The 16811-nt window shown below is 49.8% G+C and overlaps 1 protein-coding gene across 6 annotated transcripts in view; it reads left to right on the forward strand.

Annotated features, from left to right (window-relative positions):
• SERGEF (secretion regulating guanine nucleotide exchange factor) overlaps window positions 1-16811 on the forward strand; it is a 238076-nt gene that overhangs the window by 204706 nt on the left and 16559 nt on the right. For 4 of the 6 annotated variants that reach the window (XM_060159567.1, XM_060159568.1, XM_060159570.1 and 1 more), the window contains one exon: window positions 14324-14690. The exons of the other annotated variants lie outside the window; for them this stretch is intronic. In XM_060159567.1, the coding sequence (XP_060015550.1) occupies window positions 14324-14667 (344 nt within the window). In that variant the 3' untranslated portion in view covers window positions 14668-14690. Of the gene's footprint in view, window positions 1-14323; window positions 14691-16811 lie in introns of those variants that run through there. 6 annotated transcript variants of the gene reach the window in all.

Raw genomic sequence — 16811 nt, forward strand, 5'->3', positions numbered from 1 at the left:
GCCCCTGCTGGGGACGTGAACAGTCACACAGGCAGGGAGCCCAGCGACACTTGCCAGGCCTCCCCAGCTGCAGTTGTTTCTTCCAGGCCAGGGCTAAAGGGTCTCTCGGAGCTGGCTACCTCCAGGCCCCCATGTCTGGGTGGCCTTACACTCCTTGGAGTTAGAAGGCATCCCAAAGAGAGTCTGGTGGCAGGGCTGCAGCATTCCCGGTGCCTGCACTCCATCCTCTGCGAGTGCCGCTTCTCCCGCTGACGCCCCGGCCCAGGGGAGGAGCCCTGCGCCTGTGTATCCCAGCCCAGCAGCCTGGCCGCTCTCCAGCCTGAGAGAAGAATGCTGCTTCCCACAGGACCAGTGGGAGAACTCGGGCTAGTGGGTTATAATTATCCAAAGTGCTAATTTTGTTTCAAATGTTATGTGTTTTTTATGAAGTAGGGACATTCACGAAAGAAATTTATATATTAGCCCATGTAGTATGCATTTGTCCCAGTCGTGCACTTCATTCAAGAAACTGGAATTCAGAGTGATAAAGGCACCAAATATTGACCCCATCGAATCATAAGCGCACCGAGCTGCCCACTGCTCACCTGGTAGCTCCTGCCATTTGTTATTTCCATGGTTTCCCGCTTCTCACTCAGGTCATTCATTCATCTCTAATGAGTACTTCCATCTTAAAATGTCCAACACAGAACTCTTGATTTTCTCCCCAAGCCGACCCCTCCCCACAGGCTTCCTCACCTTGATAAACAGCCCGACTCTCCACCCATCGCTCAGGGAATCCATCTTGAACCCTTCTTTCACTTACTCCCTGTGAAATTCCATCGGCAGGTCCTACACGCCCTACTTCCAAAATAGATTGTAAATCCAGTTGTTTCTCTGTCCCCACTGCCACCAGCCCACTCCAAGCACCACCCAGTCCTGCCTGGCCTGGTCCTCTGCAGTGCAGGGCCTCCTGAACCATCTCCCTCTATTTTGTCCTTCACCAAGTGGCCTTTTCAAATGTAAGTCAGACCTGATCACCCACTGCTTAAAACCCTCCAGTGGCTCCTCAGCCTCCCCACAAAACACTCCTGGCCTCCCCCCAGCCTTCCCGAGGCCCTGCCTTCCCTTCACGCAGAGGCCTGCCTCTCCCCTGGCTCTTGGCCCCAGACCCTACTGGCCTCCTGCCTGTTCCTGGAACCGGCAAAACTTCCCACTTCAGGCCTTTCTGTTTGTCGTTTCCTCTGCCTGGAAAGCCCGCCCTCCAGGTGATTGTACGGCTGGCTCTTCCTCAACTTTCAGGTCACAGTTCAGAGGCCACCTTACCGGAGAGAACTTCCTACGACCTGTCCTTTTAATCATATCACTCTGTTTTGGTTTCTTCCTAACTCTTACCGCTAGCCACATGCTGATGATTTGTATGTCTGCTTGCTCGTTGGTCCCTCGTTAGAACGGAAGCCCCTTGAGGACAGGAGCCTTGGGCCTTGGTCTCTGCTCTACCCCTCCCACTAGAGCCGTGCTTGAACCTTACGGGCACTCGGTAACTGTTCCTCCACTCATTCATTCAGCTCTGGTACATAAAACCAGAGATAAATAGGTGGAACACAGAAGAATTTTAGGGCCATTAAACTATAATGATGGATAACATGTCTTTATACATTTGTTCAAACCCATAGAATGTACTACACCAAGAGTGACCCCTAATGTACACCATGGGCTTTGGGTCATAATGATGTGTCACTGTAGGTTCACTGATTGTAACAAATGTACTGCTCAAGTAGGGGCTGTTGATAGCGGGGAGGCTGTGAATGAGTGGAGGCAGGAACCTTTCTGTACTTTCTGCCTAATTTTTCTGTGAACCTAAAACTGCTCTAAAAAGGTAACATTTTTTAAAAGAAAACAATGCATTAATATAAATTGAAAGTATTAATTCCTTAGTTGTTTCCTATTTTGTACTATAATTTTTTTAATGTCATGAAGTTCAATAAAAGTTGACTGTCTGGAAAAAAAAAAGATAAATAAGAGACAGACTCTATCTCCAAGGGGGTTTGGTCCTTTTGAAGAATCAGCCGCTGCCTTTCTGGGCGTACATTTTCCAGGGCACCCGTCCCCCTGCGCTATCACAGTGGGATGGGTGGCCACCTCCTAACCTAGCATTTGTACTGTGTAGGAGCTGTGTAGCAGGTGGATTGGGCTAAATTGGGCACAGCACCCAACCCAGAGCAGACACTCAGAAGGCATTTATGAAGTGATTGGAAAGCATAGGAAGAATTCCTTCTCAGGTTTGTGTCATCCAGTGGCTTCTCTGGACTCTAGTGCTCTAACCTCCTAATCTGCATGTGGTTTCTTCTGGACCTGCTGCTGGGTTCCAGAACAGACCTTCTTACACCCACCCCCATTACTGCTTTAGCTCCCAGCCTCCTCTCCTGCACACGGGTTGTTCCCAAACAGGTGTGGGGAGAACAGTGTCGAGAGGGTCTGCTGTGACCAGGCTCCAGGAACAGCAGCAGGCCGGCTTCTCCGGGCCCCAGAGCTGCATTGTGCCCCTGCCCCTCTGCTGGTGCCCCTCAGAGATATTTGTTGCAGACATCTTGAAATTTCCGGTCAGGTCCAAACACCAGCACCCAGGCCAGGCTGCAAGGAAACATAGTACAGCAGCTCCTGCAGAAACAGTTTAGTGCTGGACATGGGCTATGGGGAGAGTCAACGGACTTGGACTCCAACATGGCTAATGTGGCTTCAGGCTAAACTGATACAGGCAGCCTCTGGGACCAGGTGTGCATCTAGATAGAGCCCTTGGCCAATTTGGGGAACGTACTTCTAGAGGGATGATGACAACTTGGAACCTACCAAGAGGAGGGGGCCCTGACTGGCCATGGAGGCAGGCCACCAGGTTATACAGAGGGATGATATATCACCCGAGTTAAGAAGTCTAAGAGGATAGGAGAACCATGTGCAAAACACTTAAAGGGGTTAAACTCCACAGGTGCCATGCTGTGCGCTTCCTGCTGCATCGCCAGAGCCAGACCCCTGCTGGCAGCACCAGACTCCATCTCGGCCCGCTTGTTCACAGCCTCGCCCTGGAGCCACATCCCAGGGCGTGCGCCTCCTCTGGGACCTCTCCCAGAGTCTGTTTTTTCATGAATAGAGTGTGATCAAAATACCTCCCTCCCAGGGCTGCTCTGTTAAATGAGACGGGTCACGCAGAGCCCTTAGCACAGTACATGGTCATAGTAGGCCCTCGAGAGGCTGAGTTGCCTTTTCTGTTCCTTCTCCCAGCGCAGCCAAGAAGCCCAGAAAGCTAGCAGTTCTGACAGAGAACACAGAATTCAGAAAGACAGTCTGTGGGGAGGAGTTCAGTTGTTTATAAAACAGGCCAACACGTTTCCACCTCGTAAGTTCTAAATCCATCATCCCTAGCTCCCTAAATCTAAGAATAGTCACCCAGTGGAGCCAACGTGCCGCAGCACGCTCTCTCCGCAGGTGACCGCGGCCGCGCAGCCACAGCGGCCTCAGCGCCTCCTCCTGCGGTGGGAGTGGGGAGGGCTGGCCTCCGCCCCTCCCAGCTTGGCTGTTTCTGAACCTGTCTCAGATTCAGCTTTCTTTCCCTTCCAGATCCTTCCTCATGGGCTGTTTTAACCATCAAACCTCAGTGATACAAAGGGGGAGATAGCAGTGGGAAGGTGTGTAGGGGGGGGACCTTTGGTGAGATGCTGCCCCACTTCTGGGCCTCAGTTTCCTCTTATGTAAAGGGATAGAGAACTACTGAGAGAACTGAACAACGTTTTAAGCTACAAGAAGTTCTAGAGCAGTCCCAGCCTTGCAGCCTCAGAACGAGACCTCTGAGGGCAAACCCATCAATTCAACCCGTTTTTATTTATCCTCTGAACCGGGGCCGCTCCTCTGTCAGGTCTGAGGGAGCCAGCCTGAGGACCTGGGTGTGTGGCCCCCTCTTCTGCTCTTCTGCCTACACCTTGCTTCTCTCTCTCTCCCTCATACGCATCCGTACCCACCACACCGCCGCACAAATTCGCCAGGCTCAGAAGGGCATTTGCTCTGTCTCATCCCAGAATCTGCCCACTGTTAGGAATGCCCTCGCCAGCTGGGGGCTCAGGACCTCTGGCGCAGGCCACCTGCCACTCTCCAGGGTGGCCTTCCAGTCCTTACGGCGTTCTTCCTGATGGTGAGCAGAAATCAGCCTGCCCGTGGCTTCTCCTCCGCACATCTGTGGACTCTCCTTTAGCCTCTGGGAGAGAAGAAGACAGCTCCGTGCTCTTGGTAGCCATTCATTCATTTGTGTGTTCATTCATTCAAACAACAGGTATTAGTACTAATGAACTGTTAGTACAGTTTCAGGTGCTGAGAAATAGTAGCAAACAAAGAGTCCTGCTCTCAAAGAGCTTGTGTTCTGGTCAGGAGAGAGATAATAAATAACCACTTAAAAATATAAAGAAAAATAAAGCAAGTGAGGAGACAGAGATGGGGTGGGACGTAGATTGCTACTTCATATAGAGTTGTCAGGGAAGGCCTCTCAGATAAGGTGACATTTGAACGAATACATGACAACACGAGGGAGTGAACCTGTGGACATCAGGACAAGAGCATTCCGACTGCAGGAACGGCAAACGCAAAGGCCCTGAGGCCAGTACTGTTTGAAGAACAGGAAGGAAGTCAGTGTAGCTATGGTGACGTCAGCAAGGTGGAACTTGACAGGACATGAGGTCCAGGAGGAAGCCAGCTGTTGTTTATCTGAGTCAGAGGAGAAGCCATTGGAGGATTCTGAGCAGAGCAGTGCCATGTCGACTTAGTGCCAGGTTTTAACAGGATCCCTCAGGTTTTGTGTAGAGAATACAACAGAAGCAGCAGAGAGGGCAGGTAGAAAGCCCTTGCAGGAGTGCCAGTGTGAGGTGATGGGCTGGTGAAAAGTGGCCAGATTCCAGCTGTGTTTAAAACATTACCTTCCTAAACCCCTCATCTTTTCTTACTCGGTGGATGGCCACAGCGTCCTCTCTGGCCTCCTTGCCTTTAGCCCTCATCCCCCATCTCTTCCTCTCACCCCATTCTCAGTGCTGTCATGGATCCTTGTCTGGAAAGGACCCCAGGCCAACCATCTTCTACTTAGCCTTCCCTGAGGCAACTTTGGCTACAATACCAAAATATCTCCAGAGTAACACTGGGGGCTAACAGCCCCACTTCCTGATTCTGGATTGGCTTCTTCCTGCTGCTTCAGATCCTGCCTCGAGGGCATCTTTGGCCCTGGAGAGTGATGGATGGTCTACTAATTGAAAGGGTCCTGCACTGACAGTGCCTCTTCCCTCAGACTGGCCCATTGGGACCGTTGTCTTCACAGCCATTCTCTAAGCCGTTCTGTTGTAGGAGCTGCCCCTCTCTGGGCAGTGTAACCAGGGACAGAGACTCACAGCTCTCTGTTCTTGAGGCCGGTGGCCAGGAGGCAGCTCTGGTCACAGATCAGGGAATAAAGACAAGCAGCCAGGCACAGGACTGGAGTTGATCTCAGCATTATGTGTGTGTATACTCCTCCCCTGCTGCTCTCCAGACAGAGCAGGGGGCTCAGAAAGACTGTGGGCAGGGGAACAGCCCAGAGGTATTCACTTCCGCTCAGTAGCTCTATCCTGAGTGCCTGTACCATGTGCCTGAGGGCTGATTGGTGAGCGTGTCCTGCTCACAGCACCTGGCTCCCATCCCCAGCTCACAGTTACAAATAGAAACACCTCGAGATCCAGGAGGAGTGTGGTGTGTGTGCTAAGAGAGCTCTAGGTATCTTAAGAGCTCAGAGGAAGTGAAATTAATAGCCTTCTAACAGCCCAGGAGGACCCAGCCCTACACCTGCCCACAGTTCACTCCTGCAGCAAACAGGATGCCATCAGGATCAATGAAGGCAGCTCAGAGTGAGCAAATGTCAGTGGGTACCCTCTATTTAAGACTGGTAAACTCTTATTCATCCTTCAAAACCCAGCTAAGAATTAACCCCTGGAACTTTCAGTGTCACCTGCCTCCCCTCCCAATAGAGTGTATCATCCTCTCTATTCTACTTCTGTCGGTTAGAAATACTGTTATTTTTTTGATCATCATCCTGTGTTACTGCTTTTTAAAATATATGAACACACAACAAAGAAAATCTCAGTTGCCCTTCCCCCATTTCTCCCTCTCTTCCTCAGAGACTATTCCCTGTTTGGGATGTGTTCTTCAGGATCTATACATACAGAAATATATAGGGGCTTTGCATAAATTGAATCATACTCTCTATATTGTTCTGCAGCCTATTTTCTCTTAAAAATGTCTGCAATATCTTGCCATGTCAGGCCACAGAGTGCTACCTCATTATTTTTATTTTTATTTTTTTGCGGTACGCGGGCCTCTCACTGTTGCGGCCCCTCCCACCGCGGAGCACAGGCTCCAGATGCACAGGCCCAGCGGCCATGGCCCACGGGCCCAGCCGCTCCGCGGCATGCGGGATCCTCCCGGACCGGGGCACGAACCCGCGTCCCCTTCATCGGCAGGTGGACTCCCAACCAGTGCACCACCAGGGAAGCCCTACCTCATTATTTTTAATAGCTGTATATTATTCAACAGTAGGGTCAAACTGTAGTTTCTTTGCACACTCCTCTGTTGATGGGTATTTAGGGGTTTCCCCCCAGTCTTTCACGATTACAAACAATGCTACAGTAAACACCATTGTGCCAGCCTCCTTGCGTACACATGCCATTGGTCCCTGTAATCGTCATTCCCCATGGCTGTCTACCCTAGTGGCCTGGGAGCCCCAGGGCAGAAACTGGATTTTCCTCTTCGGGGTGTTTTGTCCGTACAGGGCCCAAGCCAGAAGAGGCGTCCACATGATGAGATAAATGGACTCATCTGAGCAAAATCACAACTGTGTGAAAGGCCTGGGTGAACTCAGGGAGCGGCAGCAAGCCCATGGGGCTGGAACAGAGGAAAGAGCGGTGATGCGGCCAAGAGGGACAGGCTGCCCTGAGAGCCAGATAAGAGGCCCATTGTAGGTAGTGGGGAGACAGGAAATTGTTCTTGGGAAGACCTAGTTCATGCTGTGTTTCAGCCTGGTTTCCCCCACCCAGGCCAGCTACCTCAGAAGAAACTAGCTTTTGTAATTGTCCAAGCGAGAGAGGATCAGAACCTGAACCTCTTCTTTCTGTCCTGAGGTTGCCACCTAGACCCAAAACACTTCAGGAGGCCTGAATTCCTTGCTCACAGCAGGACCTAGGGACCACCAATTACTGCCCAAAGGGTGGGATACTCATGAGCTTGGGCAGCTAGACACTCAGAAGTTTCTTCCAAATTTGCCCGGCTCCAAGGCCAGCTCCGTCCACACTGGCATTGACCACCTGCCCGAATCCAGAGACTTCTTCTGCGTGAGGCGCTCAGACCTCACCCCTCCTGTCTCTCTCTCTCTCTCTCTCTCTCTCTCTGCTTGGTGTTGCAGAAGAGCGCCCTGCCTGGTGCCCGAGGTCCTTGTGAGGCCTTGTGAGGCCTAGGTCCTTGACGGGCAAGAGACAAGGTGAACCATTGGCTGCCTAACTTTTCGCACCATCCCGCCCTCCTCTCTCCACCCCACCAGATGCGGACGGGGGTGGGGTGCGGCAGGGCCTGCTGCAGCTGCCTCTGCCTCAGCCCCAGCGCTCACAAGGGCTCGGAGGGGTTTCTGCTCCTCCGCAGAGTGCTTCTCTCACCAGCTACGGCTCTGGCCTGCCATCACTGACCTTGTTCCTGTACAAGTGCGCCATGACTCTCTACCTTTTCTTCATTATCGAGGAACAGAGGTTTGGCTAGAGAGGACAATATATATTAAGAGAAGAGGTTCTGGAGTCCTACTGCCTGGGTTTCAGTTCAGCTCTGCTTCTCACCAGCTATGTGACCTTGCACAGTTCATACCACCTCCCTGGTGTGTTAGGCTGTACCTCACAGTCTTGTTGTGAGGATTTAGTGAATTAATACGTATAAAGTGCTTATCACAGGGCCTGGCATACACTAAGTATTCGGTGACTTTATTACCGCTTTGGAACTAGTGAAGGAGCCTGAGACTCAGGGGTCCTGGATCCTAGTCCTGACTAGGGCGGCCACATGACCATGGACAACTTCTTTTACCTCTCTGAGCCTAGTTTCCTCATCTGTAAAATGGAGGTAAGAACACCTCAGAGAGTTGCTGTGAGAATTAAGGTAACATTTATGTGAAACTGAGAAGCACCATCCCTAGGTTGTAGCCCTCATTTTCATGGTCAGAAATGGCAGCTAGAGCTCCAGCCATCACATCCACATTTCCAGTGACAGGATGGAGGAAGGGGCAAAGGGCACATGCCATCTGTCTTTGAAGGAAGGATCCCATAAGCTACTACAGAACATTTCAGCTCAAATCTCATTGGCCACGCCCTGCTGCAACAGAGGTTGGGAAATGTAGTCTCCATTCTGTGGTTCAGGGACAACCAGGAGTTTCTGTCACACATACTCAGGTGTTTGCCCCTCCTAGGCAAGACCCTCCAGCAGAAACGCTGCCGCCTTCCTAGAGTTGGGCTGCAGTCCCAGCACCATAAGGCCCTGTGAGGACCCAGGTTGCCAAGAAGCTCAAGCAGGTGCCACAAGACCTGAACAGATTTGGGTACTGTGTCCAGCCTGTGCTGGGGACCCTGCCAGCCCTGAGGTTCCGCTGCCTGCAGGGCTCTTAGGCTGACGCAAGTGTGGTGGGCCATGAGCTTTGTCACTTGTCACAGCCTGCATCAACTCCACTTAGCCCCGTGAGCAAGGGCCCAAACTCTGAAGAGGCTAGGGAATCCCTCTGTAACTATGAGCTCTCCACCCAAGGCTCAGCCATGTGCCCCGGGGCCAGTATAACAGATCTAGACCAATCAGATGGGATCTCAGTGTCCTCAAGAACCTGGCGAGTGCCGGGCACACTGCAGAGAGTCCTCTGTCATGCCAGGAATCATCATGAACTCACCTGTTTCGAAAACTGGGTGTCCCGTATTCCAGTTAGCTTAGGAAGAGGCTTATCATGGGCTGTCCTTCCTCTCACCTCTACATGAGAACAGCCTGCATAGTAGCATCTTGCTGAGTCCAGACGGCCTTTCCATCTTCACTGTGCCGCTGAATAGGTGGACCTAAGTGAGGGTGAGGGACAGGGGGTGTGCTTGAAAGATATTCTAAAATGCTGGAGGAGCTCAGAACTGAAAAATGTCCTGTGTGAGTCCTTCTGTTACTGGGATGGCCCATCTTCCATTCTCCGAGTTCAGCAGCCTGGTTTCTTTCTATAGGAGGTTTGTTTAAAGTGTTGGGGAACCCCTGACTTGTCATTCCACCCTAGGCCTTCCCATCTGCTGGGAAGGTTTGCCACCAGCATGGCCTTCCTTGCCTTTTTCTCCTTTCCCCATGGTCTGCTTCATACGTGGGTGTGAGCTGTCACCGTGTGTCAGGCACTGTGCCAGGGCATTAAATGTACATCAGCACAGGCAGGCCTCCTCCTAGCAACCCTGTGAGGTAGCTGGGGACAGACGTACCATTGTCACACAGCTGTGTGGTGATGTGGGACCCAGGACAGCATAGCACGGTCCACAGTATGTATTATATATATACCAGGGGCTGACGGAGTACAACCCACGGGCCTGCTGTGTACGGCCTTGCGAGCTAAGAATGATTTTGAAAGGCTTGTGATAAAGAATAAGAATATGCAACAGAGACCGAATGAGACCATGGAACCTGAAGTATTTACTGTTTGCCTTCATAGAATAACTCTGGCGAGCCCTGGTATAGAACATGCAGAGTTTAGCACAGATGCCCGAGCCACACTGTCTGGGTCTAGCGCCTCAGTTTCATTAACTATAAAATGAGAATAATCTATAAAACATGGCTGCCTCACAAGGTTGTTAGAATTAAATGAGGTAAAGAATATAAAGCACCTAACCTTGAGTCAGCTTCTTTGGAAGTACTGGGGGAAACTGTATCTGAGCCTTTGCCAGGCTTCTCAACCCAGTGGGCTACCCCGGCCCCAAACAGGCTTCCTTAGAGCGTTTCCTTTGGCAGGAGGAGAGGGACCTGCCAGCTGCCTGTTGTGCCGCGTCCTGCTGGCAGGTCAGCGCTGGCTTCCTCCCACCCCCATTCCTGCTGACCGTCAGCTGGTGCCACTCACCAGGGCTGGGCGCAAAGCCCATGCCAGGTGCCGAGCTAGGCCCGCAGGTACCAAGCCTGTTCCATTCTCCACCTCATGCCTCAGATCCACCTGGCTGAAACTCCTGCTTAACTGCAGGACTTGTGGCCTGGGGTTCATCCTCTCTGTGTGCATTTCCTCATTCATGTGCCAAACAGGCAGACATCTGTGTTTCCCCAAGCCCAAGCTTTTGGCTAATGATTGCCTTCCTACCAGGGAAAAGGAAAGAGAAGGGTAATCCTGGGCCAGCCAGCCTCCCTCTGTGAAAGAGCGGTCTGCAAAACAGATTTTCAGTGGTTAATGAGTGAAATGTAAAGATGTGTTAAGAAACTCAGATCATTGAAAAAAATCAAAAGAATATTTTCTGATCTGGATAGGGATAGGCTTTCAGTTCTTACAAACTATGGAAGAAATGATAAGATAAAAAAACAAGAAATTGTACTACCTAGAACCATAAACTTTATGTTTTACATCAAAAGACCTAAAACAAAATTTTAAATCAAACTGAGAAAAAATAGTTATGCCAGATACGGCATAGAATTAATATTCTTAAAATAAAAATCTTTAAAACAATAAGGCTCTTGAGAACAACAACAACAGCAAATTTTCACTTAGTACAGTAGTGCCCCCTTATCCGCAGTGTTGCTTTCAGTGGTTTCAGTTACCCCACTGTCAACCACAGTCAGACAATATTAAGTGGAAAATTCCAGCAATAAACAACTCTTTGAAATTGTGTGCCATTCCAAGTAGTGTAATGAAATCTTGCTCTGTTGTGCTCCATCCCACCCAGGATGTAAATCAGCCCTTTGTCCAGCCCATCCACACTGTACGTGCTACATGCCCATGAGTATAGGAAAAACCAGTATACATAGAATTTGGTACTCTCCATGGTTTCAGGCATCCACTGGCGGTCTTGGAAAGTGTCCCCTGCACAAAAGGGTGGACTACTATACTATGTATTTTATATATACTTGCTCATTTAATCCTTATAAATGAATAAATATTTATAACCTTTATGATAAAGGTACTATTATTATCCCCATTTAACAGATGAGGGGACTGAGGCTCAGAGAAGCTAAGTAACTTGCCCAAGGTCACGGCTAATAAATGGAGAAGATGGGATTGAACCCAGGCCATCTGGATCTTGGGTCTGAGCACTTAAACTCTTCTATATGAAACAGGAAAAATGTATTAAGCAGACAATACACAAAAGAGGAAATTCAAATATGTGAGGAAAATAAGAATTACTTTTCAATTTCTGTGGGAATCAGAAAAGTACAAATAAAAATAATGAGATACCGTTTTTGTCTTCAAATTAGAAAAGGTTCTTAAATACTATAATAACTAATGAATACTGGCAATGCTGGAGTGATACAGAGAGTCCCACAGACTGTTGTAGTTGTATTCAAGTGGCCTTTCTGCAAAGTATTCTGGCAGTACTCAAAACAAGACTCAGGAATCTCAAAAATGTCCATACCATTTGACCAGGAATTCCCATTCTAAGAATCTAATTTGAGAAAATAGAGATGTAGACAAAGATTCATGCACAAAGATGTTCATAGAAATGTTATACAAAATAATGAAAAATTAGAAACAGCCTATCTATCTGATAATAGGATACAGGTTAAGGAAATTGTTTAATCTCCATAATGGGCAATTAGGCAGTCATTTTACATAAATCTGGACAACAAAAGAGACCATAAACAAAGTGAAGAGACACCACAGACTCCTGGGAGAAGACACTTGCAATGCTTATAACAATTATATAAACAAAAGAATATACAAAGAATACTTATAAATCAGTAAGAAAAAGGCAAACAAAGAGCAAAACAGGCAAAGAATGTAAACACGCAATTCATAGAAAAAGCAATTTAGGGCTAGTAACATAAAGACATGCTCCATCTCACTAGTAGTCAAGAAAATGCAAATTAATCACATGTACTTAATCAGAATAGCAAAAGTCTTAAAGGCAAGGATAGAGGGAAACGAATTCATATCCGTTGCTGATGGGACCATAAATGATGGGACTACAGCCATGGTGGAGAGCTGTTTGGCCACACCTGGTAAATGTAAACATGTGATTCCGCCACAATCACACTTCTAGGGATCAATGTGCACAAACACCAATTTGTACAAGGATACGTGTTCCAGGATGTTCACTGCAGTGTTGTTTATAGTAGCAACAGTAGTAATAGTATTGTAGTAAAATATTATGGTATATTATATATTGTAATATATAATGTGTAATAAAGTAGCAACAATTATCATCATTAAAGAACTGTCCATCAGAAGGGAAATGGATGAGTAAAATATGATTTATGCATAATGGGATATGTACTATGCACAGTTAAAATAAATGAACTAAATCTGTAACTATCAGCTCAGAGAGATTTCAAAAACAATGGTATAAAGGGCAAGTCATAACAGAAGACACGTATTTGAATGACGCTACTTATGTAAATCTTTAAAACAAACTAAACTTTTTATATAATATTTAAGGACACATACATGTAGAAAAATATAAAACAAGCATGCAAGTAACGTACACCAACTTCAAACAGTGGTTACTTCCAGGAAGGAGGGAATGGATGGAGGGCCAAGGATGGGAGGTGGGTCTTAAACTGTATCTTTATAACTGATTTATTTTTTTAAAGGTTGAAGCAAATATGGCAAAATGGTAACTAATGTTCTGAATCTGATTGAGGAATATGTCTTTCTGTTAAATTATTTTTTGTACTTTTCTGCATATTGAGCTTTTTCAAAATTTCAAACAAATTATTTTTAATTTACTTTTTGAACAATTCCCAAGTTCTGTGGAGAAATGCTTGTGTTATTAAGGCATAAAAACAACACAGTATATACACAAATATTTACAAGTTTCACAAATTGAAAGTTTGAAAGAGATACCTAAAATATTCATAGCAGTGGGCAAGATTCTAGAAGTCTGCTTTTCTTTACACCTATCCGTATTTTTCTTTTTTTTCCCCTTTTTACCATGAAGATGTATTACTTTTATATCCAGAAAAAAAAAATCTTTTTAAACAACTACAGAAAAGTGTGAGCGAGTTTAGTTAGGGTCCAAAACCCAGGAAGAGGTGCTGTGATGGGGTGGGAGCATCACAGGCTGTCAGAGAGGCCTGTGCTCGAATGCTGGCTTGGAGGTTGGCCGTAGGACTCTGAGTTCTTCAATCTTTGATCTAGTCAGCAAACCCCTGTTGAGCCGCAGCTGGGGACAGGGCAGTGAGCAGAACATATGTGTTCCTTCTCTCACTGTAGGGCAGACAGTCTAGTGAGGAGGGGATAGTAAACACATCGCCACCCAGACCATCTATCCGCTGCCTGTGAGGGAAAGTACAAGGGCAATGACAAGAGTCCAAGTTGATCGGGTGCCGCGGAATCTGGCCTCTGAGCAAGATTTAAACAGATTCTGGAGGATGGGGGTTGTGGAGCCCAGCAAAGCCAGGACTTGGAGAGAAAGGCCGGCCCCACAGGGCATATTTCAGGGACTGAAGGAAGGCAGGGGTTCTGGCATGCAGTGGGGTGGGGAGAGTTGTGCAGGGGGACCCCAGCAGGCTGGTCCGGAGCCAGATCACTCAGGGCCTCACAGGCAAGGAAAGGCCTTTAAGGGTGGGGGAACTCAGTGAAGGGTTGAAGCAGGGGAGTGACCTGGTTAGATCTGCATCCTCAGAGATTGTTTTGATGCTCTTTGAAGATCAGAGTTGCTGGTGAGCAGCCCAGTTAGTTAGTTGGCTACTGGTGTGGCCCAGATGAGGGAAAATGGGGTTGGGATCAGGGTGATGGCAGTGGAGATGGAGAGGTGTGGAAGGATTTGAGAGACTTTCGGAGGCAGAATTGGCAGGTCTAGGATTGTGTGTGTGTGTTTGTGGTGGGGGGAGATGCAGGTGTGGGGGTGGGAGGTGGCACTGAGGGAGGGGCCACGGAGGAGAGCCAGGTTTGGGACCTGAATGGTTGTGGGCTGGTGGGAGTGAAGAAAAGAGCAGACTTAGGAGGGCAGGGGAGGAAGCAGAGATGGCGAGCGGGCCCCCAGGTGTGGCTGAGCTTTGGTTTCTTCCTGCGTAAACTGGGGGTTTGCGGTGACACCTGTGCCCCCAGGGTGAGTGTTTCGGCCCTGTTCCCCAGAACCACGTCTACAGCAGTCTCATCTCTCCCTCGCAGGCGGGACGTGTTACTCTTGGGGCTGGAACGAGCACGGCATGTGCGGGGACGGCACCGAAGCCAACGTCTGGGCCCCAAAGCCCGTGCCAGCTCTGCGGTCATTGTCGGGACTCCGCGTGGGCTGTGGGGCCGGCCACTCCCTGGCCCTCTGCCAGCAGCCAGCCCTCCCTGCCCTGGGCCAGCGCCCCAGGGACACTGATCCTTTCCCAGATGCCACCAAGGAAGCCGGATCTCAAGAAGCCATGGACCAAGAGAGAAACTGGAAAGACAGACATGCAGAAGCTTCTCCCCAAAGCCAATCTGACAGGTTCAGAAATGGGGGGCTTGTGACAGAGACCCTTTAATAAAGCAACTTTACCCACCCAAAGTGTCCCCAGAGAAATGCTTTGTCAGGTTGCGGTGTTGGCCTGCGAAGGATTCAGGAGGCACTCTGCGTGGGCTGACCAGACGGGAACGATAGGAGCCCAGTGTCTGGGCTCAAGGAATGGACATCCTTTCTGCCCAGCATGTGAGAATGAGGGTTCAGTCCTCACCCAAGGACATGGGAAGCAGAGGAAGGCTCCAGCCTGTCCCTAGCTGGTGAGGACAGAAAGCCCAGCTCTGTCCCCAGTGGTTGTTTTGCCCCAGCAGGCTTTGATTCAGCAAGACAAAGGTTCCTATAGGCCATGCTTAGGGCAGCCACAAGCCTCTCCTGGGGTCTCATTCTCAGCACCCAGAGCATGTAGTTTGCTGGTTCAAGGATGTCGAGGAACCCTGATCAGGTGGCTGGTTACTTGGACAGGAAGGAGTTCTTGTCTTGGTGACCAGGACTAAGGGAGAAGCCTCTGGAGGGAGGGTGGGGGGTGGAGGAAGTATAGATGAGTAAGTGGAGGAAGAGACAAAACTTCTGGAAAGACCGGGCAGAGGAGATCCCTGGGACAAACAAAGGAATCTAGAACCAATGAAACTCCCAAGATCAATGTCTTCATCTGAGCCAGGAAGGACTCTGGAGCTAGTCTGTGTGACTGGAATTGCCAAGCTGTAGTTTCGGATGAGGGACAGACACAGCGTGGGAAGGGGGTTCTGCAGGGAAAGACCCTGACCCCTGACATCTGCCCCCAGGTCCTGGCCTCTGCAGGAGGAGGGCCCTCACATGAAATGGGGAGCAGGCCAGACCCCAGGCCTCAGGCTTCCCCGGGTGGCAGCTATGGCTCTGGGGGACATAGCAGCTTTCTCTCTGCTGTGGCTGGCAGCAGGCCTTTGGCCAGAGGGCCTCAGAAAGTGGCTTTCCCCAGAGGACTGAGTGGCAGTGTCTCCAGCTAGCCAGCCAGGGTTGTGGCGTGTCCCACACCACCTCCCTGTGACTCAGGAGAGCGTTTGGATCTGGGAGCACTAGGCTCCAAGGGCTTGAGGATGTTATGAAACCCCAGGACACCACAGCTGGAGGACCTGTAATGACCTTCCAGCCTGGTGGCCGTCAAACTGCATTCTAGAACCCTAGCAGTCTCCTGAGACTGACAGCATTCTCCTGAGAACTCAGTGGCCACCTTGTGGGCTGTGGGGAAACGAAGGCCAAGTAGACAGAGGTCTGGGTCCCCCCCCCCACCTTATTCACAGTAGCCTCATTTCAATCTACACTGTGTAACAGGCTTCACGTAAGAGTTCACTTGACAAAGGGGTCCTTGAGAAAGTTTTAAAACCACTGATCTTATCCAACGTTTTCATTGTTCATGTGGGAAAACAGAGGCCTAAAAAGGGGAAGGGACCATGTCAAGGCCATACACCTCACTCCTGGCGCAGGGTCCTGATTGGGAGGTGACCCATCCAGGGCCTCGAGCCAGACAAGGGGGGCAGACAAGGGGTGGCCCTGGGACCAGTGGGAGTTCGACTCAGGAAACTGGGGATTAGGGCCATCCTGAGCTCCCCAGGCCTGCACCTAGAGACCACCCACGGCCACTGGCTGACGTTGAACACCAGCACGTGGAGTCCTGCCCCCAGTATCGTACCCTAGAAACATCGCTGCCCTGGCCAGCAAAGCCCTTTGTCCCCCCCACCTCCCAGAACCAGCAGAGGCCAGTACAGCTCTAAAGCCCTTGCAGAATGGAAGGAAGGACATCTCTGTGCACTCTGAGCTGGTCTGGCCAAGGTGACCCAGCCTTCAGAGATGGAGTAATTGGATGGCCCAGAGATGACCCAGAGTGGAGCGAGTCCACCATTACTGGCCACCACCCACTGTCCTACAGACCGGGTGGTCTGCACTGGAAGGCCATCCTATGTGGGTAAGTCCTCAGGCCCATGCCTCCCAGACAGGGTTTACACTCCCGAGGAGCGCACACTCGCGCTGCACGGCCGTGCAGAGTTCCCCCTACCTCTTTCAGCACCTGCTGGAAGAAACCCAAATCCCAAGTCCTCTGCTGCTGAGCTCTAATGCCCCTCCCAAGGCTTCCCTGTGGGCACAAGAAAGTGTCTCGGGGCTCCTTCCCAGCCTAAAACAGGGTGAGGTGGTGCC

This window comes from Lagenorhynchus albirostris, chromosome 9 (assembly GCF_949774975.1).
Source record: "Lagenorhynchus albirostris chromosome 9, mLagAlb1.1, whole genome shotgun sequence".
In the NCBI taxonomy this organism is placed as follows: domain Eukaryota; kingdom Metazoa; phylum Chordata; class Mammalia; order Artiodactyla; family Delphinidae; genus Lagenorhynchus; species Lagenorhynchus albirostris.